The following is a 25587-nucleotide window of genomic DNA, read 5'->3' as shown; positions in this document are numbered from 1 at the left end:
TAAAAGGCATCTTACTATCAGGATGGGGAAAATGGGAAAGAAACCAGCAACAAAAATTTGAAATGTGGTATGCAAATAGCAGGTGGTAAAGGACAGACCTGAACTGAGCAGGCAGAGCTAATAACCAAATCAATTTACACTGCAGTATCTTCCCTCTCTCCAGCCCAAGAGCCATACAGCCAAGCAATTGCCCCTTATCTACTCCAAAGCAAAAAACAGAGTCTATGCTCTGAGGAACACCAGAGTTGAGGTAGGATATTATCCAGAAAACAGATTTACCAAAATGTGCCTACAAGCTGCTGAAACCCTCACTCAGCTCTTTAAAATGCTGGCAATCAGGCCTTTGTTTTCTAGTAGGGTATAGGTAGGGAGAGGCTTCTCTGGGGAATCTGACCAGCCTGAGAGGAGAGATCTAAGGATCTCCAGTGAAACTGACCCGACCCAGCTTGATCGTTCTACAGTGAATTACACAGATACTGTTGATATCCAGTTAGGCAGTGGGAACTTTAATTAACATTTAGTTGCCCACTGCTGTATTTAAGTAAGTGACCAAGGATTACCAGGCATCTGAGGAAAGCCTCTAAAATTAAAGAGATAATCCAGCAAGAACTGAACAGGAATGGCAAATTGGAGGAAACAGAGGAGAAAACTAAAACAACACAAATCAAAACTATTATCATTACTCCGGTAAAATGTCACAAATATGACAGAAAAACAGGGAAAAAAGAAATCCAGGAAACAAAAAGCTGTTAGAAATTAAAAATACGGTAGTAGAAATGAAACCTTACAAAAAATATTAGAAGCTTAAATTGAAGAAATCTCCCAGATACTAGAACAAAGTACAAAGAGGTGGAAAATAGGACAGGAAAGACAAGAACATCAGAGGATCAGTCTAGGAGTTCCCAAAAGACAGAACGAAGAAAATGGAAGGAAGCAAATCATTAATAAATGATTCAAGAAAGTTTTCCAAAACTAGAGGATATGTTTCCAAACTGAAAGATCCCACCAAGTGCCAGTAGGAAGATGAAAACAGACTTACATCAAGACACATCATTATGAGGTTTCAGAATGGGGGAGGGGATAAAGAGAAAATTTCACAAACGTCTGGGTCATCAAGATTCAGGAAACGTAATAGCTTCAGACTGCTTAATAAGAAGAGCAACGTTGGTTAGCAGTGGGCCCTAGTCCAGTGTGCCTGGCATCCTTGTAAGAGTAGGAGAGACAACTGGAGAGACACAGGGAGAAGGCAGCCACGTGAAGATAAAGGCAGATTGGAGTTATGCTATCACAAGCCAAGGCAAGCCTGGGGCCGCCACAGGATAGAAGAGGTAAGGAAGGATCCTTCTCTAGAGCCTTCAGAGAGAGTGTTGGCCCTGTTGACACCTTGTTCTCAGACTTCTGGCTTCCAGAAAGGTGATAGAATAAATTTCTGTTGTTTTAAGTGATCTGTGGTACTTTGTTATGTCAGCCACAGGACACTCATATAGTAAGTATATGTTTAAGGACATTGGTGGTTTGGTGGTAGAATTCTCATCTTCCATGCAGGAGACCCATGTTCAATTCCTGGCCAGTGTACCACATGGCAGGCCACTACCCATCTGTTTTTGTGTACTGCTGTGATGAACAGGTTTTAGCTGAGCTTCCAGACTAAGATGGACTTGGAAGAAAGCACTGCCAATCTATATTCTCAAATCAGCTGGTGAAAACCCTGTGGATGACAAGGGTCTGAGTTGCAGCTGATTATAGGAATGGTGCAGAGCCAGGCAGCATTTTTTATGTCATGCATGGGGTCACCATGACTTGGGGACTGACTCGCCAGCGGCTAACAATCGGTGCACTGCTTTGGACTTGGAGGCAGAGAGAAGACTGGGGCCTTCAGGCAGTTCTACCAGTGTCACACTGTACCCTGGACAAGCACTTTCCTTTGAAAGGCCTCAGTGTTTCCACTTGTAAAATGAGATGAGGAAACCAAGGCACAGAGAGGGGGAGTAACTTAGCTAAAATCATGCAGTCAGGAAGGAGAGGAGCTAGGATTCAAAATCAAGTTGAAAACCACCGTGGCTCACCTATTAATTCAAAATTCTGTCAGTACCCTGCAGCAGCTGGAGCAGGGCCCAGCAGAATGACGCCCATCTGCCCCCTGCCTCTGCCCATGGCCACCTGATGCCTGGTCCTCCGCGTCGGGGCACTCCTGGCAGCCTCCCAGCCGGGTCTAGCCCAGCCAGATGCACTGCTGGTCTTCCCAGGCCAGATGGCCCAGCTCTCCTGCACGCTCAGCACCCCCCACGCTGCCATCAGGAGCTACGGTGTATCCACGCAGCAGCGGGCAGGTAGCGCCCCCTGGTACCTCCTTTACTACCGCTCAGAGGATGAACAGCACCAGCCTGAAGATGTCCCAGCCCGCTTCTCAGCAACCAGGGATATGGCCCACAATGCCTGCATCCTGACTGACCATCAGCCCTGTGCAGCCCGAGGATGATGCAGATTACTACTGCTCTGTGGGCTATGGCTCCAGCCCCTAGGGATGGAGCGTGGAGGAGTGCTCTTGTCTGCCTCCCACTCTGCCCGAACCTCCGGCCAGTCTCGAACTTTCTCTGAGCCTTGCTTTCCCTTCTCTGTAAAATAGGTTAATAAAATTCAACCTGTCAATCAAAAAAAAAAAAAAAAAAGAAGAGCAACATTGGAATCTAGGGAGCAATGAGGTACTAAGTTGGCTAAATTTATAGGCAACTATCAGTCGAATGTGTGATTAGAATAAAGACAATTTTAGACATGCTAAGACTCAAAAACAAACAAAGCCTCTCATGCACCCTTCCTCAGAAAGTTTTGGAGATGTAATCCACCAAAATGAGGGAATAAGCCAAAAAGGAGGAAATCATGAAATACAGGAAGCACAATAACTGTCAAACACGGAGAGAGAAGAAGAGAATCTCAAGATGACGCTGAAAGAAAGAGCCTAGGATGACAGCTATGTAGTAGGCATACACAGCATCCAGTCTAGATCAGATTTGGTCAGAAATCTTTGTGTGATACTGCTTCAGGAAGATGAAATTGATAAAAGTCCAGCTGTATCTAAGGAAATGAGAGGAGACTTAAATATAAGACTTAGAGTTTGGGAGTTGAATGAATGAGATACGCAGAAATCTAGGCAAAATTTAAAATCATGCATCTATTGACTCTGGGGAAAACAAAACCTTGTGTAAGAACTGTATTTACAGCTATGAAAACCCTGAGTATTGATCTAACAAAAAAAAAAGTATGTAATTGCATTGGAAGGATGGGCTTGGGGCAACAGTGTATGTGTGGTGGGGATGGGACAGGTGGCTAGAGCTTAATTCTTAATATCCATAGTGGGAAGTCAGTGTCCTAAAATGGAAAAATCAAGAAGGAGCAATATAATCCTAGTATTTAAAGTCATGGAGGTAAATATAAGAAGAGCTAAATATAAATAAGCTAAAAGAGGAGAAGGTGGTTGCATCTGAAGAGGGAGAGAAGCTTTGTAGGGTTATTTGTATAAACATTGAGGATTTATAACGTTATTAAAAATAAAAATTAAAAGCCATTTTAAGTGATTTTTATGATAGACATGCATCTAAAATCATTTTTGAAAAATATATTTTCAATGACTACAGCTTCATGTGATTACAATTTTTAGTAATTCCATTGAGCAATTTATAAAAAATATTTTTAAAATGATTCCACTAAGTTGAAGCCTACAAAAACATGCTCAGAGCTTAGTTATAATTAGTGCACATGGAGAGCTCACTCACTGCATAGAATACCTCTCTGAATTTCAAATAGCATCCTGGGGTGAAACTAAGCAACACAGAAAGTGAGTTTCTTTTGACAATGATCAGACGCTGATACTGATTTTTATTCTGTTCTCAGCGTAAGAGTAGAAATTTGGTTTAGGATTTTGATTGTAGTAAAACAACAACAGATATTATCAAAATACATCGCTTTCCATTTTCAGCCAACTTCTGCTGTTTCCTCAGTCAGCCTGGCCTGTCTTAGATAAGTCTCACCTCTGTTTCTTAACTGTCACTCTTCAAGTCTCTATTCCCTACCTTCAAAGATGGTCAGACTATGTCTCACATACTTTGGACGTGTTATCGGCAAGGATCAGTCTCTGGAGGACATCATGCTTGTTATAGTTGAGGGTCATTGAAAAAGGGGAAGGTCGTCAACGGGATGGACTCACACAGTAGGTACAACAACGGGCTCGAGTACGATTGTGATGATAGTGCAGGAGCGGGCAGTGTTTCCTTTTGTTGTAGATAGGTTCACTATTAGTCAAAAAGGACTTGCCGGCAGCGAACAGCAACACCACCACCACCCCTACCTTGACCCATATGTCATACACCTCAGAGAATCCTGTGTCAGCTTCCTGAGTTTATTCATATCAAGATATGCCCAGAGCCTGAAGCTGTACCTGTGTTGGGGCCCTCTGCTGCCAACCCCCCACGGATGATTTATGCACTACATCCACATGGACTTGAGGCTGACCCTTGGAATACCAGAAGTTGTTGTAATGGAATGAAGTGGGCTTAAAACTATGAAAAGCTTTGCAAGACCAACATTGAGGAACATACTAAAGAATGGACAAGAAGCTCATTGCATCAATCAGGGTTAATTCAGAATGTCCCTTATTCAAAGCAGTATTCTGTGTTTGGGATATGTTGTTGTTAGTTGCCGCTGAGTCAGTCCCGACTCATGGCAACCCAATATATTTGAAAATAGAACTGCTTCATAGAGTTTTCTTGGCTGTAATCTTTATAAAAGCAGTTCACTAAGTTTTTCCGCCATGGAGACACTGAGTGGGTTTGAACCGGCAACCTTTACATTAGAAACTGAAGGCAAACTGCTTGTGCCATCCAGGCGTGAGTGATCAGAACGATAAAAAATAAGTTTTGCCCTCCTCCCTATGAGGAGAGTGTTTCAGCATGGTGTGTTGGAACAGGGACACAGTAAGGAGGGGTGCAGGTGTGTGTGGGTGGCAGCCCAATGACAGGTATCAGAGCCTGAGTGGGGTGAAGAAGACAGCTATTCTCAGTGTGATATGAGGCGAGTGGGGGCTCGGTGGAGTGGAGGACTGGGGGGAGGATACTGGGACTTTGGAGAGAGAGGAGAAGAAGTAAAATAGCAATACTTATTTTAGAGTGGGGACACCAACAGGGAGGACTGCAGAGAAATAACTAAGATGGCCAGATAGGTTTGAGTGTTCATTTGAGATTCGTAGCAATGAATTTAAAGTGAGAACTATCAGGATATTTGTGTGTTTTTCTGCAGCAACATGCAGCAGTTTGGGTGCAAGTGAGGATATAGGAAATATATTGAGTGCAAAATCATTTTTTTCAAATTTTTTTTCTTCAAAGACTCCAGTCTTAAACAAACATACAAGGTGTGAGTTGCGAAGCCTTTAATAACCATGTTTGCATTTTTTTTTACAATATGCATAATTTCTTAGCTGTTGTTCATTAGCATTTCACTATTTGCAAACTCATCTGCCTTCTGGATTTAGTTTTCATGCATGAATTTACATTAATAAAATTAAAGAATAGCAACAGCTTATCTAATCTTTCCTTATCTTTCCTTCATGATCAGCAAGATGCATGTGACAGTTTTTTAATTAAATTTTTTTTTTATTGTGCTTTAAGTGGAAGTTTACAGCTCAAGATAGGACAGGTTTTTAAGGGACTAAAATAGATTGAAATTGTGAGTCTATTTGTACAGCTGCATAAAAGCAATATTTTTCAGAAAAAGTTTCAACCAAAGGTCACACACTTCATGAAAACAAAATTATTCATTCAGGCAATTTCCACTTTAGCCATTTGGCGTTCTGTACCTTTTTAAATTTGAGATTGTCCAACAAAGAGTGGCTGTCTCATTTGGAGATGACTGAACAGTTGGAGGCATTGTATGCCTACACAGTTGGGATTGTGCCTGAGATCAGTTTATTCTGAGAGAGTCTTCTATTACATTTTTATCTAATATTGTGGACTAACTGTATTATCCAGTTTAAGTCCGGGTTATTTCTTTGTTAATGAACTGAATATATCGGAGATGTATTTCTAACCAAGGCTTTAGATTCATTTCTACCAGCGTTAGTTCTTTGACGCAAACTGAAAAATGCTGTAGGTATAACATCAAATACCCATAATCAAATAGTACATGTTATTAATCACTAAGCCTTAGGAGAAAGGCAATATTTTGCTCCTGCTTCTGTAAAAAAAAGTTCCTTGTTTGGAGGGGAAAGAAAAGTAGTGTGACCTTTCACTTATTTACTACTCCCTTAATATGAAAAGAGACAAAAGTGAGCTGAAGAACGAAAACTCTGCAGTTAAACCCCACAGCCTTGAACGTACTGAGTGAGATCGCGGTTCTGACAATGTTTTCTCCACGCCACCCTGTAGAGAAAGGTCAAACAAACCATAAAAAGGTTAAACTATCTTCATTGTATATACATACTTCAAATCTTTTGGGGGGAGGAAAGTATTTTACCAATAAATAAACTATAGACTATAGATAGAGTCAGGTATTATTTAATAAATGGAAATATACAAAGCACTCCACTCCTCCCCAAAGCCCCACTAAAGCTCAGAAGGCAGAATACAAACACTGAGTTACGTGCCTTCCACATCAGCAACTACAAAGGGCATCATTACACGTTTCTTTGTTCTAAAAATAATTTCAAGATATTAGAAGCACAGCCAGTGTGGAGAATCATAAAAACCCTTAAAAAAAAAAAAAAAAAAACCCTGAATTGATGAGGCAGAGATTAAGAGTGTGAATTTAGTTAAGGTAGATTGTTTCTTCAAGAACTATATATTGCTGTACAATGTTCAGCATAAATCTAAAGACACAACTTTTACTTCTCAGTAGCATACTTTGGCCTTTGAAACCCTGATCTCTGCACAAATCAATACCAGGGTAAAATAGTTTACCCCTTTAATGACTGAAAACATACCATGCTTTAATGCCTTGAGGATCCCTGACAACTCTCTTTGCACAAGCTACAGCTTGAGTGATATCACCTTGCAGCAAAGCTGAAAAAGAGGCAGTAAGGAATGAAAACAGCTTTCATAGAAATCTCATTATAAGTTTAGGTTTACCAGCTTTAACTCTACTAGGCTGAGGAAGGAATACTAGGAAGTTATTTTCCAAGAGTCCATGTATCTGTGAATAGGAGAAAATTTTTCTCTTCATTCCATTCTATTTGGCATGAAACATTTTGTTTATCATTTACCAAGTTGTTGGGAGTTCTGAAATTTTAAACTAATATGGAAACCTTGGTGGTCTAGTGGTTAACAGGTACGGCTGCTAACCAAGAGATTGGCAGTTCAACCCACCAGGCATTCCTTAGAAACTGTATAGGGGCACTATAGTCCTATAGGGTCACTATGAGTCAGAATCAACCTGATGGCAGTGCGTTTGGTTTTAAGGTATTTTATGATCTTACGACCTGTTTGTACTTCCCGTTGTTATCGTTGGTTGCTGTCCAGTCGATTTCGACTGCCAGCGACCCTATGTACAACAGAACGAAACACTGCCCGTTCCTGCTCCATCCTCACAATCGTTGTTATGTTTGAGCCCACTGTTGTAGCCACTGTGCCAATTCATCTCGTTGAGGGTGTTCCTCCTTTTCACTGACTCTATACTTTACCAGGGACTGGTCCCTCTTGATAACATGTCTAAAATAAGTGAGACTAAGTCTCATCATGTTTGCTTCTAATGAGCATTCTGGCTGTACTTGGTGGTCGTGTTTGTACTAGGCAATGTAAAAAAAAAAACAAAAAAATTTGCTTATTAATTTTTTTACTTAGCAATTCCGCTTTTAGGAAATGAACCCAAAGATGTATGTACAAGGTTTTTCATAGTAATTTACAATCGGGAAAAGTGGAAACAACTTATGTGTTTCCAATAGGAGTTGAATCAATAAATTCTGCAATATTCATGTAACGGAATTCTATACGTCCTTTAAAATGATAATACGGTTTTGTTTGTTGTGGAAATAATTTTAAACAATAAAAAGTCATAAAGTAGTATAGGTAATACAATTTCATTTTTGTGAAAACATACATTGCTTACATGTTTGTATGTGGGTAAATGTGCATGAGATATAGCTTTACATTTGTATACATGATTGATATATAGTCTTGAAAAGTATTTTTCAAAAAGTTAACAATGGTTATAAATTTCTGAGTAGTAAAATTATGGGTGATTTTGTTTCTTAGTATTTTCTAATTTTTATTCAATGACCACAGATTATTATATACAACAAAATATTTTTTAAAGTTACATTAACTGGATTTTAAAAGAAGAATATTCTAAGACTAATCTTTATTAGGGATTTAACAATTCAAAATTTAATAATATTAATTTCGCAATACTTATTCTTTTATGCACGAAAGATTCCATATGTTATTTTTATATTTATATGAGCTCAAACACAATATATGTTTTACCCCAAATAAACAAATCCAGAAAATAACTTATTAGGAGTATCTAGAAGTTTTTAGAAGTTGAGATGGAGTTCTTACAAGTCCCTGATGAAACTTTCAAGGCTTTTTAAAATTTGTATTGCATCTCTAATAAGTACAACCAGATGGGTCCTGTGCCATCACTTATATGTTATCTCCTCTTACCGTTGCAAGATATGCCACAGGCATTAACTGCTTTTGGGGTTTTGCCATCATTACACCAGTAGCGGCTATTGATCTGAAAAATCCCGTAATCAGTGCTTTTGTCTCCAGGATTGTAGTTTCTAGCTTGGGTGTTGTAATTACTCTCATGTTTGGCCAAACACACCCCTGAAAAGTAATAAGCGACACCAAATCACTTATATTGTAAGTGTAAAGATATATTCGACTTGCAAAGTATTTTAACATTTTAGTGTTAAAGGGCTCCTAAGAAAGTCCTTTTCACAATGCAAATAATTTTGTAATACTAATGAAACAAGATAACATACTTTTAAAAGTATATACAATATGCTTTTACCCTTTTTTTTTTATACCTCAGGCAACATTCAGCCCAGAATGTTGAGTGGAGTTTTTTAATTCATAGGCGATACAGCAATAAACCAGTTGCCTTCCAGTTGACTGCAATTCATGGTGATCCCATGTGTATCAGAGTAGAACTGTGCTCCATAGGGTTTTCAGTGGAAGATTTTTCCAGAAGTAGATAGCCAGGCCTTTTTTCTGAGGTACCTCTGAGTGCACTCAAACCTCTAACCTTTTGATTAACAGCTGAGTGCATTAATCCCTTGCACCACCCAGGAATTTCCAGACTGATGGAAAAATGCTTTTGATTAGAGAAAATAAGAATTTTCTGACACAAAATTTTCTTAAAATCCTTAACGGGGTATTTGAATACACAGTCAGACTCTGCAAGACAACAGCTATAGAATCGAAAGGAATATTTTTTCCATCAAATCATTCATTTAATTGTTTATTCAAAAATAGTTACTGAGGGGAAATACCTGAATTCAATCTGAAAAGTACAGTACTTATATTAGCAAATATGGACTAAAATAGAAATAAGTTTTACTCAGTGCACCTCTTGAATTGTGTGGAAGAAAATGAAAAATAGTTAATCAACCAGGTGAATAAGAATTAAAACATTATTTCATGGCTGAGTTTCAGGGATTCTTATGTAGCACAGTTACTGAGGAGAAATAGTTTCCTACTGCCCTGGTATTAAGAGTTGAACATAATCTTTTTAATGTTAATGTTAAAAATCCCACGTTGTGACAGGAGAAGCTTTAAAACCATACTGCATCACTCTAGGCTCTCCCGAGTCACGTAAGGAGGAATTGGCAGCAATATCCCAGATCCTCAAATGTATCTTTTAGTCAGCCTACTTGCGCCATTGAGTTGGAGGCAACTGGCAAACCCAGTGGAACCGGAAGAGCACGAACAGGTTCTATTGTACTTAAAATGGTAGGAATTTTGCCCTCTCTTGTTCTAATTCCTGAATCTGGTATCTCTGATTTTAAAGGAACAAATTGGTGTTTTTAATCATTTTAAGTATGCAAACACCAATAAAATTTTAAAAAGTCCACTCTCTCAGAGCCCTTTTTCTTTTGTGTTATTGCATCCCAGCAAATTTTCTTTTTTTAATTTTTATTGTGCTTTAACTGAAAGTTTACATATCAAGTCAGTCTCTCACACAAAAATTTATATACACCTTGCAACATACTCCCAATTGCTCTCCCCTTAAGGAGGCAGCCTGCTCCCTTCCTCCACTCTCTCTTTACCTGTCCATTTCACCAGCTTCTAACCCCCTCTACCCTCTCATCTCCCCTCTATGCAAGAGATGCCAACATAGTCTCAAGTGTCCACCTGATCCAAGAAGCTCGCTCCTCACCAGCATCCCTCTCCAACCCATTGTCCAGTCCAATCCCTGTCTGAGGAGTTGGCTTTGGGAATGGTTCCTGTCCTGGGCCAACAGAAGGTCTGGGGGCCATGACCACTGGGGTCCTTCTAGTCTCAGTCAGACCATTAAGTCTGGTCTTTTTAGGATAATTTGGAGCCTACGCCCAACTGCTCTTCTGCTCCCTCAGGGGTTCTCTGTTGTGTTCCTCCCAGGGCAGTCATAGTTTGTAGCCAGGCACCATCTAGTTCTTCTGGTCTCAGTCTGATGTAGTCTCTGGTTTATGTGGCTCTTTCTGTCTCTTGAGCCCCTTCTTATTATCATCCTCCCTGGGGTATCTCTGTGGAAAGGAGAGCAGACTTACAGTTTGCCAGGCTGATTCCCCTGTAGCCATCCAGTCCATGTCGCTTCAGAGTTCGGGCCAACTCGCACCTTTTAAAGACCTTACCGTGGACAGTGCCACAAAGGAAGAGAAGCCCCAGAATAAGGAGAGCCTTCATGTTGACTGGGAAGTCAGATGGCTCAGCTAACCAGGGTGAGCTGGTCCCAGTATTTAACATCTTGTAACTTCCTCCTCCTCCTAGTGGTTTGGTGGCTCCACTCTTTGAACTATGCGGAAAGGAGGAACTGTTTATCCACTGACATTAAAAGGTTTTTTGTTTTTTGTGTTTGAACATACAGATCCCGATGACCTAAGAATTACCTATGAAGGAAGTTACATTTTTTAAGACAGGAGGGAACAGGAACACCTGGTTCAGGAAGAACTGAGAAGTTGCATTGTATCCAAAATGGAAATGTCCTCCTTATTTTGAATTTGAGCAACTCTAAAGAAAAAAAACACAAACTAATGAACATTATACATATCTCAAAGTTAGCCCTAATCTTTAATTAACACTCGTTTCCACGAAATCATTTTGTGTACATTCACTATTTCATTTTCATTTAAAATTATCTTATATGTGCTTTTCCACAAATAGACACGAACACATGTGCCTGTCATTTTAGTGGTATATAGGTTTATATCCTGTTGTTCAGCCATTTCCCTATTCTAAACATTTTTTACTATTATACATTTTTTACTATTATAAATCTAATTTTTAATTGTTATAAATAAGGCTGCTGTTAACAACTTTCCCAACTCTTCTTGTACAAGGCCTTGCCTCCATTTCCATGTTAGAGCATAAAGAGTTATTATAAAGCACTGAAACTTTCAAAATCAAATACACCCAAATAGATATATTCAACTAAGTGCTCCCTTTAAAATAATCAGCTCAGGATGTGCACTTTTTTTTTTTTAATTGTACTTTTTAGATGAAGGTTTACAGAATGAACTAGTTTTTCATTAAACAGTTAGTACAAGTATTGTTTTATGACATTGGTTAACAACCCCCTGACACGTCAAAACTCTCTCATCTTGACCTTGGGTTCGTTATTACCAGCTTTCCTATTCCCTCCTGCCTTCTAGTACTTGCCCCTGCGTTGGTATGCCCCTTCAGTCTCATTTTGTTCCATGGGCCTGTCCATTCTTTGGCTGAAGGGTAAACCTCAGGAGTGACTTCATTACTGAGCTGAACGGGTGTCCGGGGCCATACTCTCGGGGTTTCTCCAGTCTCTGTCAGGCCAGCAAGTCTGCTCTTTCTTTTTCAGTTACAATTTTGTTCTACATTTTTCTCCAGCTCTGTCCCAGACCCTCTATTCTGTGCACATTTTTAAGAACAATGCTATGTGTGTGTGTGTATATATATATATATAGCGGCCATAGCTCAAAAGGAACTGTCCTTCTGGACCTGCCTATGAAGACAAATTCTGAGCCACACAAAATGTCATCACTTTGTAGTACTCCTAATTTTCATCAATGGCAATCTCTCTCTGTTTGTCCTCTAAGATTATTCTCCAGCTTTGTCTCTAAATTACTGGTTGGAGACCTTGTCTAAGAAAATCAAAATAATTCCATTTTTGAAGCTAATTTTGTTAATTCACAATAAATATAGAGACAGATTTTCAGGACTCAAAGAGACAGAAGTGAATGTAAAATGCTAGTCTTTAAAATTAGTCCCCTTTATATTCTCTCCGACTCAATGCTAACATGCATCTAGTTATTATCCACACTATCTCAGCCTTCTGCTGGCGAGATTAACTTTTCCTTTTAAATATCTGAATAGTTCTGGACTTCCACTTTCTTGGGATGGGATAAGGAAATATTTGCATGACATCCCAAACCAAAATGATAGCATGATAATGTGAACACTTAAACAGAAGAGATGTTTTGGTCCTTTATCTCTCCTGGGGCAGAAGCGACGATCAGTGATAACATCTTATCAAAACGCTATTATTTCATTTGAGGTGAGTTAGCAAGCTCTTTAAAAATAAAATAAGAAGTAAGCATACTTTTGGGGCACAGATATTTTTCCCCAGAAGTTTTGTACGTATTGCATATTTGGTGCAATGTATGTATTTTATTCTCTTGGGAAAGGTGTCTATAGATTCCAGATTATTTTATTACGTTATAATACCCAGTGTTACTGTTGTTAGGTGCCCTCAAGTCAATTTCAACTCATAGCAACACTATGTGCAACAGAACAAAACACTCTCTGGTCCTGCACCATACTCACAATCATAGCTATGTTTGAGCCCATTGTTGCATCTACTGTGCCCATCCATCTCACTGAGGGTCTTTCTCTTTTTCACTGATGCTCTGCCTTACAAAGCATGATGTCCTTCTCCAGGGACTGATCCCTTCTGATAACATGTTCAAAGCAAGGGAGATGAAGTCGTGCCATCGTTACTTGCAAGGAGCACTCTGCCTGTACTTCTTTCAAGATGGAGTTTTTGCTTTTTTTGGCAGTCCATAGTATATTCAATATTCTTTGCCAACAGCATAATTCAAAGGCATCAATTCTTCTTTGGTCTTCCTTATTCATTGTCCAGCTTTTGCATACATATGAAGCAACTGAAAGTATCATGGCTTGGGTCAGGCGTACCTTAGTCCTCAATGTAACATCTTTACTTCTCAACACTTTAAAGAGGTCTTTTGCAGCAGATTTGTCCAATGCAATATGCCGTTTGATTTCTTGACTGCTGCTTCCATGGGTGTTGGCTGTGGTTCCAAGTAAAATGAAATCCTTGAGAATTTCAATATTTCTTTTCATTTATTATGATGTCGTTTATTGGTCCAGTTGTGAGGATTTTTGTTTTCTTTACGTTGAGATGTTAATGCATAAGGAAGGCTGTAGTCTTTGATCTCCATCAGTAACTGCTTCGAGTCCTCTTTGCTTTCAGCAAGGAAAGTAGTGTCATCTGCATATAGCAGTTGATAATGGGTCTTCCTCCAGTCTTGATGGCTGGTTCTTCATATACTCCACTCTTGGGTTATTTGCTCAGGATACAGATTGAGTAAGTACGGTGAAAGGATACAACCCTGACGCACACCTATCTTGATTTCAAACCACAGAGTATCCCCTTACTCTGTTCAGATGACTCACTCTTGGTTTACATTCAGGTTCCTCATGAGCACAATTAAGTTTTCTGCAATTCCCCGTCTTCCCAATGTTATCCATAATTTGTTATGATCCACACAGACAAATGACTTTCCATAGTCAATAAAATACAGGTAAACATCTTTCTGGCATTCTCTGCTTTCAGCCAAGATCCATCTGACATCAGCAGTGATACCCCTAATTCCACGTCCTCTTCTGAATTTGGCTTGAATTTCTGGCAGTTCCTTGCTGGTGTACTGCTGCAACTGCTTTGGAATGACTTGCATGTGATATTAATGATATTGTTCAATAATTTCCACCGTCTATTGGATTGCCTTTCTTTGGAATGGGAACAGACATGGATTTCATCCACTTGGTTGACCAGGTAGCTGTATTCCAAATTTTTGGGCATGGACAAGTGAGCACTTCCAGCATTGCATCTGTTTGTTAAAACATCTCCATTGGTGTTCCTTCAATTCCTGGAGTCTTGGTTTTGCCAATGCCTTCAGTGAAGCTTGGACTTCTTGCTTTAATACCATCAGTCCCTGATCATATGCTACCTCCTGAAATGGTTGAATGTCGACCAATTCTTTTTAGTAGAGCGACTGTGTATTCCTTCCACCTTCTTTTGATGCTTCCAGTGTCATTCAATATTTTGCCTATAAAGTCCTTCAAAATTGCAACTCAAGGCTTGAATTTTTCCTTCAGCTTTAGAAATGACCAGTATTTTCTTTTCTAACTCCAGATCTTTGCACATTTCATTATAATACTTTATTTTGTGTTCTCAAGCCACCCTTTGAAATCTTGTGTTCAGCTCTTTTATGTCACCATTTCTTCCATTTGCTATAGTTACTCTACATTTAAGACCTAGTTGCAGAGTCTCTTCTGACATCCATTTTTTTCTTTCCTGTCTTTTTAACGACCCTTTGCTTTCTTCATGTATGATGTCCTTGATGTCATCCCACAACTCTTCAGATATTTGGTTATTAGTGTTCAATGCATTATATCTTCTTTTTTTTTTTTTTGCATCAAATCCATTCTTTAGATGGTCTCCAGATTCGGGTGGAATATATTCAAGGTCATAGTTTGGTTCTCATGGAATGGCTGTAATTTTCTCCAGCTTCAATTTAAACTTGCATATGGGCAACTGATGGTCTGTTCCACAGTCGACCCCGGCAGTGTTCTGAATGATGATACTGAGCTTCTCCATGGACTCTTTCCACAGGTGAAAGAAGGACACTATTACTTGGTGAAGATCTTTCATTTTGTTCCTGAAGGGGAGGGTGAATAGAACTCTGTAAACGTTCAGGTGCCTGGTGACAGTTGGCCTGATAGCGGCTTTAGTCATCATGCACAATGCCTTTTTCTAAGCCTACCACTTTGGCAAATAAGTGACTTTTCAATTTGAAGAACAAGCTACTTTTGTGTAAACTTTGGCATAATTTTAAGTATGACTTCCTGGGTTGGGACCTGCACAGGAGCCAATGTCAATATTAGCCATGTTCGACCTTAACACTCAGCTCCAGCAGTTATTAGATTTAGACACCTGGGCAAATTATTTAATCCTTTTATGTTTTACTCGATATATCACACCTGAATTGAAAGACCATCTTAAGAGCAGATTTCATGCATTTAACACTAATAACTGAAGGCCAGACAAGTTGTGGAATGACATCACAGACATGAGACATGAAGAGAGCAAGAGGTCGTTAAAAAGACAGGAAAGAAAGAAAAGAACAAAATGGATGTCAGAAGAGACTCTGAAACTTGCTCTTGAATGTAGAGCACCTAAAGTGAAAGGAAGAAATGATAAAGTAAAAGAGCTGAACGGAAGATTTCAAAGGATGGCTCGAGAAGACAAAGTATTATAATGACAGCTGCAAAGACCTGGAGATAGACAACTAAGAGGGAAGAACGCCCTCGGCATTTCTCAAGCTGAAAGAACTGAAGAAAAGTTTAAGCCTAGAATTGCAATACTGAGGGACTCCACAGGGAAAATATTAAAACATGCAGGAAGCATCAAAAGAAGATGGAAGGAATACACAGAGTCACTATATTAAAAAGAATTGGTCGACATTCAACCATTTCAAGAGGTGGCAATGATCAGGAACCAATGGTACTGAAGGAAGACGTCCAAGCTACACTTAAGGCACTGGTGAAAGACAAATCTCCAGGAATTGACGGAATACCAATTGAGATGTTTCAACAAACAGATGCAACCCTGGAAGTGCTCACTCATCTATGCCAAAAAACTTGGAAGACAGCTTCCTGGCCAACTGACTGGAAGAGATTCATATTTATGCCTATTTCCAAGAAAGGTGATCCAACAGAATGTAGAAATTATCAAACAATATCATCAATATCTTATTCAAGGAAAATGTTGCTGAAAACCATTCAAAAGTGGCTGCAGCAATATATCAACAGGGAACTGCCAGAAATTCAAGCCAGATTCAGAAGAGAACGTGGAACCAGGGGTATCATTGCTCATGCCCAGAGGCTCCTGGGTGAAAGCAGAAAATACCAAAAAGATGCTTGCCTGTGCTTTATTGACTATTCAAAGGCATTCGACTGTATGGATCATAACAAAATACGGATAAGATTGTAAAGATTGGGAATTCCAGAACATTTCCTTGTGGTCATGAGGAGTCAGTACATAGATCAAAAGGCAGTTTGAACAGAACAGGGGATACTGCGTGGTTTAAAGGCAGGAAAGGTGTGCATCATGGTTGTATCTTTTCACCACACTTCTTTAATCTGTATGCCAAGCAAATAATCTGAGAAGCTGGACTATATGAAGAATGGGGCATCAGGATTGGAGGAAGACTTATTAACAACCTGCAATATGCAGATGACACAACCTTGCTTGCTGCAAGTGAAGAGGTCTTGAAGCACTTACTGATGAAGATCAAAGACTATAGCCTTTAGTGTAGATTACACTTCAACATAAAACAGAAATCCTCACAACTGGACCAATAAGCAACATCATAATAAACGGAGAAAAGTTGTCAAGGATTTCATTTTACTTGGATCCACAATCAATAGAGAAGCAACAGTCAAGAAATCAAAAGACGCATTGCATTGGGCAAATCTGCTGCAAAATGCTTCTTTAAAGTGTTAAGAAGCAAAGACGTCACCTCGAAGACTAAGGTGCGCCTGACCCAAGTAAGGGTGTTTATGATTGCCTCATATGCATGTGAAAGCTGGACAATGAATAAAGAAGACCAAAGAAAAATTTACGCTTTTGAACTGTGGTGTTGGTGAAGAATATTGAATATACCAGGGACTGCCAAAACAATGAACAAATCTGTCTTGGGAGAAGTACAATCAGAATGCTTCTTAGAGGCAAGATGACATATTTTGGACATTTTATCAGGAGAAAATTTTTTATTTATTTATTTTTTTTATCAGGAGGGATCAGTCCTTGGAGAAAGACATCCTACTTGGTAAAGGAGAGGCAGAGTGAAAAAGAGGAAGCCCCTCAATGAGATGGATTGACACAGTGGCTGCATCAATGGGCTCAAGCATAACAACGATTGTGAGAATGGCGCGGGATTAGGCAGTGTTTCGTTCTATTGTACATAGGATCGCTCTGAGTCAGAATCGACTTGATGGCACCAAACAACAACAAGTTTTAGTTTCTTCAACTGAAAAATGGGATAACAATAATAATACCTGTTTCTTAGGTTGATGAGAGAGTTCAGTGAAATAGTGTTTGGATAGTGCCTAACAGATTCTGCTATATAATAAACATTTTATACATGTTCATTGTTGTTACTCATTTTCTGTCCACGTTTTTGCACATTTTGAAATTCAAGTTAATTTCTTTCTAAATTTGTAACACATTTTCCCGTATATTAAGGGTATTAACCCTTCATCTGTGACACATTCGGTAAATGGTTCTCTTAGTTTCTCATTTGCCTTTTAGTTCTGTTGATGTTCCTTTTTCAACATATAAGTTCATGACTGTGTACGTGTTTAAATAAGGACTGAATTTTTCCAAAAAAAAAACCTAACAAAACTATCTCCTGAGAACACCTTTTAGCTAAATAACAGATTTCTCATAAAATAAAGAATATTACCCTTGAGTACAGCACACCAAATGGTCAATAATTACTCTAAAGCAAAGATGAAAGGGTAAGGGAACAGGGAAATTAGATAGCTGGAAACTTAACATTTAATTACATGATCATTGACTTAAAATGTTAAGTGGGACAACTAAGATACAAGTCTATATACAGTATGCTCCCAAAGCATACACACACACAGTTATATTCACAGCTTGGATGGAAAAACTATTAAAAATATTAGTGAAATTTAAGACTTTAAAAAAATTCATTCAACTCTTTTTGCAAAATTACTGTAATGGGTCAATTTTTAATCAGAAAGTTACTATAAAAGAATATTATAATCTTTCTTCAAGCAAAACAAATTATAGCTTTGAAAAATTATAGGGAAAAAATGCCTACCTCATTTCTGTGTGGTTTTACATATACTATCCACTGATGGGTGTGTCCATCTTTCTCTCTTTTCTTTCCAAAGTATCGGCAACATTACCATAAACTATTAGTGTAACAATAGTAACCCCCTAAAAGAAAAATAATTTCAAAGACAACAAATACTGTGTCAATACCCAAATAAACAGAAAGAGAGCTCTGAATGTGTATTAAGTAATGGATTACCCCGGCACTCTAAGAACCTAGAGTTTGGCTAGGCTATAAAATAAAATCAATTTCAGCCACTCATTCTTATTTCATGTTAACACAAATAATACCAGATTAATTAAAATTTCCCCTTTTGAAGACCTCTTTTTAAATCACCCATCTAAAGCACTTTGAGGATTTTGTAAAAAGAAGCACAAAAGGTCTGTTACTTACAAACTTTAAAGCTAGCCTTTGGAAAAAATTTTCCAACGTTGACTGCCATCACCAGCTGGTTATGTCAGTAGTTTGAGGACATTAGGCAATCATTTCCTCCTTAATCAGCCTGTGGAGTATTCGGAGCCCTGGTGGTGCAGTGTTTAAATGCTCGGCTGCTAACCAAAAGGTCAGCAGTTCAAATCTACCAGCCACGCCTTGGAAACCCTATGGAGCAGTTCTACTCTGTCGTATAGGGTCATTAGGAGTCTGTATCCACTCGAAGGCAACAGGTGATTGAGTGTTGACCAAAACTGCACAAATACCAAACAAAGGCATTTTGTGTGAGGATGTTAGGAGAACAAAGGTAAACAGTTTTCATTTTAATACTTTATCAGTATTAGAAAAAACATACTACAAATAATAAATAAAACCCCAAATTTAAAAATCTTCATGCTTAAGGTATTTTTAAAATTGAATTGATTTAAGTAACAATGTTGAAATGATATTACAGTTGGACTGAGATATGGCAAAAAATGGTAAACTGGCCCTTAGACTGAAGCTTGGTAAACACTGGCCAGTGGCATGCTTGCTTACATTCTGTGCTCAGTTCTGGGATGTACATTCAATATGTTTCTCATCACTTCTAACAAGCATAAACGCAGTGTTTGGGGATTATGATGGAAATGATAAGAAATTTAAACTGAAAATACAAAATGTACATGAATCTGGGACAAACTGTTCAATAGTTAGAATTTGTCTGAAGGACAAACAGCAAGTTGTACCACACGTGAAAAAGGTTGTGCCAATATAACCAGCAATATGAAATGTGGAAAAATAGTGAACAAAATAGAAAACCTTTTCATTCTGGTTGGATAATCAAAAACGAAATCTAATACCTATTAGCCTAAAATTAGTTCAGAAGAAGAGAAACTGTACAAGAACTTAACTAAGCATAGTATGTGCTATTGATGAAACTTTTGGGGCAACCATAGATGGGACCTCAGGTTCAAGGCCTGACTGAAGTACAAGGATCGCTGATGTGACAGTGTGTGCATAACCTTCCATAGCTGCTATGGTATGCTAAGAATGTGCAGTTTGTTAATGGTAAAAAGGGCTCACCAGCCTACAGGTTTTCTACCTGGATGAAATTTACGAAACCTGGAAAAATATGCCTGAAAGAGCATGTAACAATGAGGAAGGAGAAGAAATCAATCTGTAATTTTCAAGCTTTCCAGGACTAACTCACACCCATTTTTGCTGGAAAAGCATTTGGGGACTGCAGGGTTAAACTCAAGTCATTTTGGACTTAAACTTACAAACTTTTAGAGCCAAACATGATTACAAGCAGAGAAAATTCTGTAACTTCTCCCTCAAAAAAATCAATGTTTTAACGCTTTGTTCTGCAGTAGTTCCCTAGCAGTCCATAACTTTCCCATAACTGCATGTATTTATAATGTGTCTAATAATAAGAGATTTTACCTGGATCTTTTTCCCATTCCATTAAATTTCACCGGTGTTTTAAATTTTAGAATGTTACTTTACATGTAATATTGAAACACTTCATAACATAGCTCTATATGTGAAAATGTGACATAGTAAGGTCTATCTAAAAAAAAAAAGCAACAACAATTGCAGGTTGACTGGATCGGTGCAATAATGCATGATTTTCTTTTTAAAGAATTTTCCTTTCACAATAAATAAAAATCAGAAGCAATTGGTCCCGCCTTAAAAAAATCGTTAACATGCCAGGGTCTGTGGGGAAGTGGAAGCAAAGTAAATAAGTGTCACACGCTAGGCTGTATCCTAACGTTCACTAAAAACAACAGAAAAAAAAATTAACATTTACTCAATGTTCCTTATGTACCAGGCACCGTGTCAGGATAACGTGCCTTGATTAATATCCTGGCCGTAGCTTTGTAAACACCATAAACTCGGGCAAGTTTCCAATTTTCTACTCCTCGGTTTTGGCACTTGTAGATACCGCGGGTGATAGTGACTCTATACTGTTGTGGTGAGGATTAAATCAGAGCATCGGGTAGTGTTTAGCCTCTTTGGGCAGACGATAGGCGCTTAGCCGGTATTTGCTGCCACCGTTATTATCCTCACAGCCAGGCGGCGGCATCCCCCGTTTGCGGATGACCTGGGCTGGAGCCGGTGAGCACCAAGCCAAGATTCCCCAGCCCGCTAAGTGGCCTGTTTCCTCTGCCACAACCTCCAGGTCATCAGTGATTACGTTTGCTTTTGGCGGGGCAGGAGGCTGTAGTGACGCGGTGACGTCGGCTTCTGACTCTCCGCCCGCCTTCAAGCCGCGATTCAAACCCGAGGAGAGAAGTCAGGAGAGAGAAACAAACCGGCCCACGCTGCGCCGCACCACGCTGGGAGGGGCCAGGCCGTGACAGCCACCGCCGGAAGGGAGTCGCGGGCCGGCACTGACCGTAACTCTCCGGCCGGTGTCAGGCCCAAATCCGGCCATTCTCTTGAACATATTGTCCCACGGAAGAAGCCGGCACCGCCGCCGCCGCCAGGGAAAGAGACTGGGGCCGGCGGGGTCGCCGCTCCCCTCAGAGGACCCGCTCCTCCCGCGCGGGCCCAGGCGGAGGGTTTCTGGTCGAGGGAAGGCGTGGCACCTGTGCTCACGGCACCGGGTAATTTTCAGACTCATTCAGTTACGCGCTGGAGAAGATCGGGAAGGAAAGAGAGGCGACGGCGACGTCCTGCTCGGGCGCGGCGGGATCGCGCTCACAGCGCGCATGCGTCTCGCCGCTGCCCCGGTGCAGGGCGGGTTAGGTGGCTGGCACTTGAGGATCCTGAATAATCGTGTCACCTGCCCACACGATTTAGCTTCGGGATGACCGAGAAGTTGCTGTTTGGAGGGAATACCTTGTCATCGACCAAGTGTTTCCTCAATGATGAAGTCAAAATCATGAAATCTTGCTGACACAAACCGCCTCCCACAGCTTTTCGTTGTTCTCATCCAGACCTCCACCCCTGACCCCGCTGATTTCTTCCTATCGGCCCCCTTCTTCCTTTCTTTTCCTGCTCCGTTTAAATTCCAAGTTCTATGACTTCTCACAATGCTCCCTTGTATTGCCCATTGCCCTTCTGTGGCACTCTTGTGAAGGTGACTGCTGTACTAAATTTATGTTCTCCAGTTTAATTGAAGTTTTCGTTATTGGTCTTTGGTTCTCTCTTACTTTCTCTTCAGTAATTATTTTGAAATTTCTGTAGTCTCAACTTCTGACACCAATTCCCTCTTTGTTATCAGATGACTTTGCTTCCTACTTCGCGAAGGTAACAGACCCCATGCCGCCAGACTGAAACAATCTTTGCCTTACCCAGCAGCCACCCTCCTTTCCTTCTCTTCTGTTAAGAGGGAAACCTTTCAGTTTAAAAACAATCCCTTTCTCTATGTTCTTGGAACCCAGATGGCGCAGTGATTAATAGCCTGGCTGCTAACCAAAGGGCTGGCAGTTGAATCTACCTGTGGCTACGTGTAAACCCAATGGGACGGTTCTACTCCATCCTGTAAGGTCAATATAAGTCGGAATCGACTTGAGGGTAATGGATTTGTCTGTGTTCTTGATATCTTTTTTTTTTTTTTTTTGCTTTCTCAAGAATTTTGCCCAATCAACCATCCTCACTCTGCCTTGTATTTTCAACTTTTTCTTTTGTTTTGGCTTTTTCTCCTAAGAGAGTCAAACAAGCTTACGTCTTTCCTATTTAAAGTTAACCAAGCAAACCTTTAATCCCACGTAGCTCTGTGTTGTCCTTCAAAGTAGAGCTTGGAAAATCTGTCAACATTTCCTGTTTCCATACCCTCTTCAGCCCATCACTTCTGACTTTCACCCTCACTGAAACGAAAGATACTTTCATCTATATCGGTAAATCCAATGTTATTTGCTTCGCTTAACCTCTTGGCAGTATCCACGGGCTCCCTTAGTGACACCAATTTCTTTTGGTTTTCCTCCTACTTCTGTGGTATCTCCTCGATTTCCAGGGTAATCACTCTCTCCTCCACGTTCCCGTAGTGCCTGAGGGATTGAAACATTTACCATATTATACTTTAATGCTTGACAAACTTCATGAGGGCACTAACTGATCCAACCAAATGTGGAAATTATCAAACAATATTATTAGTAACACAGGCAAATAAAGTTTTCCTGAAGAACATTCAAAAGCGGTTGCATCAGTGTATCAGCAGAGAATTGCCAGAAATTCAAGCCAGATTCAAAAGAGGATGTGGAACCACGGCTATCGTAACTGATGTCAGATGGGTGCTGGCTGAAAGCAGAGAACACCAGAAAGATGTTTACCTGCATTTTATTCACTATGCAAAGGCATTCGACTGTGTGGATCATAAGAAATTATAGATAACATTGCAAAGAATGGGAATTCCAGAACACTCAGTTGTGCTCATGAGGAACCTGTACATAGATCAAGAAGCAGTTGTTTGAACAGAACAGCAGATACTTCGCGGTTTAAAGTCAGGAAAGGTGTGTGTCAGGACTGTATTCTTTCACCATACCTATTCAATCTGTATGCTGAGCAAATAATCCGAGAAGCTGGACTATATGAAGAAGAATGGGGCATCAGGATTGGAGGAAGACTCGTTAACAACCTGCGATATGCAGATGACACAGCCTTACTTGCTGAGAATGAAGAGGACTTGAAGCACTTACTGATGAAGGTCAAAGACCACAGCCCTCAGCCTGGATTACACCTCAACATAAAGAAAAGAAAAATCCTCACAACTGGACCAATAAGCAACATCATGCTAAATAGAGGAAAGATTGAAGTTGTCAAGGGTGTCATTTTACTTGGATCCACAGTCAAGACCCAGGGAAGTAGCAGTCAAGAAATCAAAAGATGCATCGTATTGGGGAAATCTGGTGTAAAAGAGCTCTTTAAAGTGTTAAAAAGCAAAGATATCACATTGAAAACTAAGGTGCCCCTGACCCAAGCCATGGTGTTTAGGATCACCACATGTGCATGCGAAAGCTGGATGATGAATAAGGAAGACCAAAGAACTAATGCCTTTGTGTTGTCTTGTTGGCAAAGAATATTGAATATACCATGGACTGCCAAAAGAAAATGAACAAATCTGTCCTGAAAGAAGTGCAACAAAAATGCTCCTTAAAAGCAAAGATGGCGAGACTACATCTCACATACTTTGACATGTTATCAGGAGGGACTAGTCCCTGGGGAAGAACATCATGCTTGGTAAAGTAGAGGGTCAGTGAAAAAAGAGGGAGACCCTCAATGGGATGGATTGACACAGTGGCTGCAACAATGGGCTCAGTCATAACAATGATTGTGAGGATGGTGCAAGATCCGGCAGGGTTTTGTTCTGTTGTACACAGGGTGGCTATGAGTAGGAACCGACTGGACGGCACCTTAGAACAGCAACGACATTCAGTTTAGTAGCCTCAGCCTCTGGTGATCATTTGCTGTGACTTATAATCATTGTCTGTTCAATAGATGAATTAATGAAGAACAGAGACATCAAGAAAACTTGAGGCTATTCTTTGAAAGGTAATTGAAATCAGTCAGATCTGTTAAAGCAGTCTGTCCTACAAGGTCTTCCACACACAATATAGGGTTTTTCTTCCCGTACCCTTTCGTGACTTTCACTTTTTTCTAAAAGTGCTTTCAGAATTGGATACCTGGACCGCCTTTTTTTGTTGTTGTTGTTGTAATTATTCTCCAGTTTTCCTGATTTTTTCTTCCTCTTTATTTCTACTTGGATTTTGTTTTTTCCTGAAAATGTTACTGTAAGTATTTTTAAGGTAAAATAATATTAAATTAAACAAATACATATAACACATTTGGATCTTTTGGGGAAAGACAGTGGATTGAACACACATCTTTTGTTTCTTCCCCAGACTCCTCTAAAGCAAGTAAAGGATTCTTATGAAAGGCAAAATCCTGTTAGAATGGGGAAAATGGGAGAGAAAGCTGCAACAAAAAATTGAAATCTGGTATGCAAATGGAAAGTGGTAAAGGACAGACCTGAGAACTGAGCCGGCAGAGCTAATAACCAACTCAATTTACACTGCAGCATCTCACCCATCTCTGCCCCAAGAGCCATACAGCCAAGCAACTGCCCCTTATCTACTCCAAAGCATAAAACAGGGTCTCTGCACTGAGGAACACCAAACAGAGTTAAGGGAGGATATCATCCAGAAAATGGGTAGATTAATGAAACATTTGCCTATTAGCTGCTGAGACCCTCACTCAGCTCTTTAAAATGCTGGCAATCATACCTTTGTTTTCTAGTAGGCTATAGGGAGAGGCTTCTCTGGGGAATCTGACCAGCCTAAGAGGAGAGATTTAAGGATGTCCAGTGAAACCGACCCAACCCAGCTTGATCACCCTACAGTGAAGTACATAATGTTTAAACCCAGTTAGGGGCTGGGAACTTCAAATTAACATTTAGTTGCCCACTTCTGTATTTAAGTAAATGTCCAAGGATTAGCAGACATCTGAGGAAAGCCTCTATTATGAAAGAGATAATCCAAGAAGAATCAAAGAAAAATGGCAAATTGGAGGAAACAGAAAACTAAAACAACACAAATTAAAACTATGATCACTACTCTGATAAAATAAGATGTCACACGCAAATATGACACAAAAACGGAAAAAGGAACATTCAGGAAATAAAAACGAGCTGTTAGAAATTAAAAATATGGTAGTAGAAATGAAAAACTCAATAAAAATATTAGAAGCTTAAACTGAAGAAATCTTCCAGATACGAGAACAAAAGATTAAAAATAGGACAGGAAAGACAAGAACATCAGAGGATCAAAGTAGGAGTTCCAGAAAGACAGAACAAAGAAAATGGAAGGAAGCAAATCATCAATAAATGATTCAAGAAAGTTTTCCAA

At 39.7% G+C, this 25587-nt stretch overlaps 1 protein-coding gene and 1 pseudogene across 1 annotated transcript; one reads left to right on the top strand and one right to left on the bottom strand.

Annotated features, from left to right (window-relative positions):
• Positions 1 to 2152: 2152 nt before the first annotated feature.
• Positions 2153 to 2611, top strand: LOC126075786 (pre-B lymphocyte protein 3-like; annotated as a pseudogene).
• A 2793-nt stretch (positions 2612 to 5404) lies between these two features.
• LOC126075777 (lysozyme C, spleen isozyme-like) lies at positions 5405 to 10946 on the bottom strand. The gene is made up of 4 exons (XM_049883856.1): positions 10736 to 10946; positions 8646 to 8810; positions 6968 to 7046; positions 5405 to 6407 (listed from the first exon to the last, which is right to left on the bottom strand). Exons 1-4 carry the CDS (start codon positions 10929 to 10931, stop codon positions 6341 to 6343), a joined length of 507 nt encoding a protein of 168 aa, XP_049739813.1. The 5' UTR covers positions 10932 to 10946; the 3' UTR covers positions 5405 to 6340.
• Between the last annotated feature and the right edge of the window lie 14641 nt (positions 10947 to 25587).

The sequence above is a fragment of the Elephas maximus genome, chromosome 4, assembly GCF_024166365.1.
Source record: "Elephas maximus indicus isolate mEleMax1 chromosome 4, mEleMax1 primary haplotype, whole genome shotgun sequence".
In the NCBI taxonomy this organism is placed as follows: Eukaryota; Metazoa; Chordata; class Mammalia; order Proboscidea; family Elephantidae; genus Elephas; species Elephas maximus.
The sequence above is the reverse complement of the archived record's forward strand: the minus strand, read 5'-3'. Positions and strand labels throughout refer to the sequence as shown.

Excerpts from the sequence above, each read along its gene's own strand:
- LOC126075777 (XM_049883856.1), bottom strand. The coding sequence starts at position 10,931 with ATGTTAAATACTGGGACCAGCTCACCCTGGTTAGCTGAGCCATCTGAC. Across the intron at positions 7,047-8,645 it reads CTGTGGCATATCTTGCAACG|CTTTGCTGCAAGGTGATATC; the intron begins GTAAGAGGAGAT and ends CCTCTTTTTCAG. Across the intron at positions 6,408-6,967 it reads CCTCAAGGCATTAAAGCATG|GGTGGCGTGGAGAAAACATT; the intron begins GTATGTTTTCAG and ends CTTTCTCTACAG.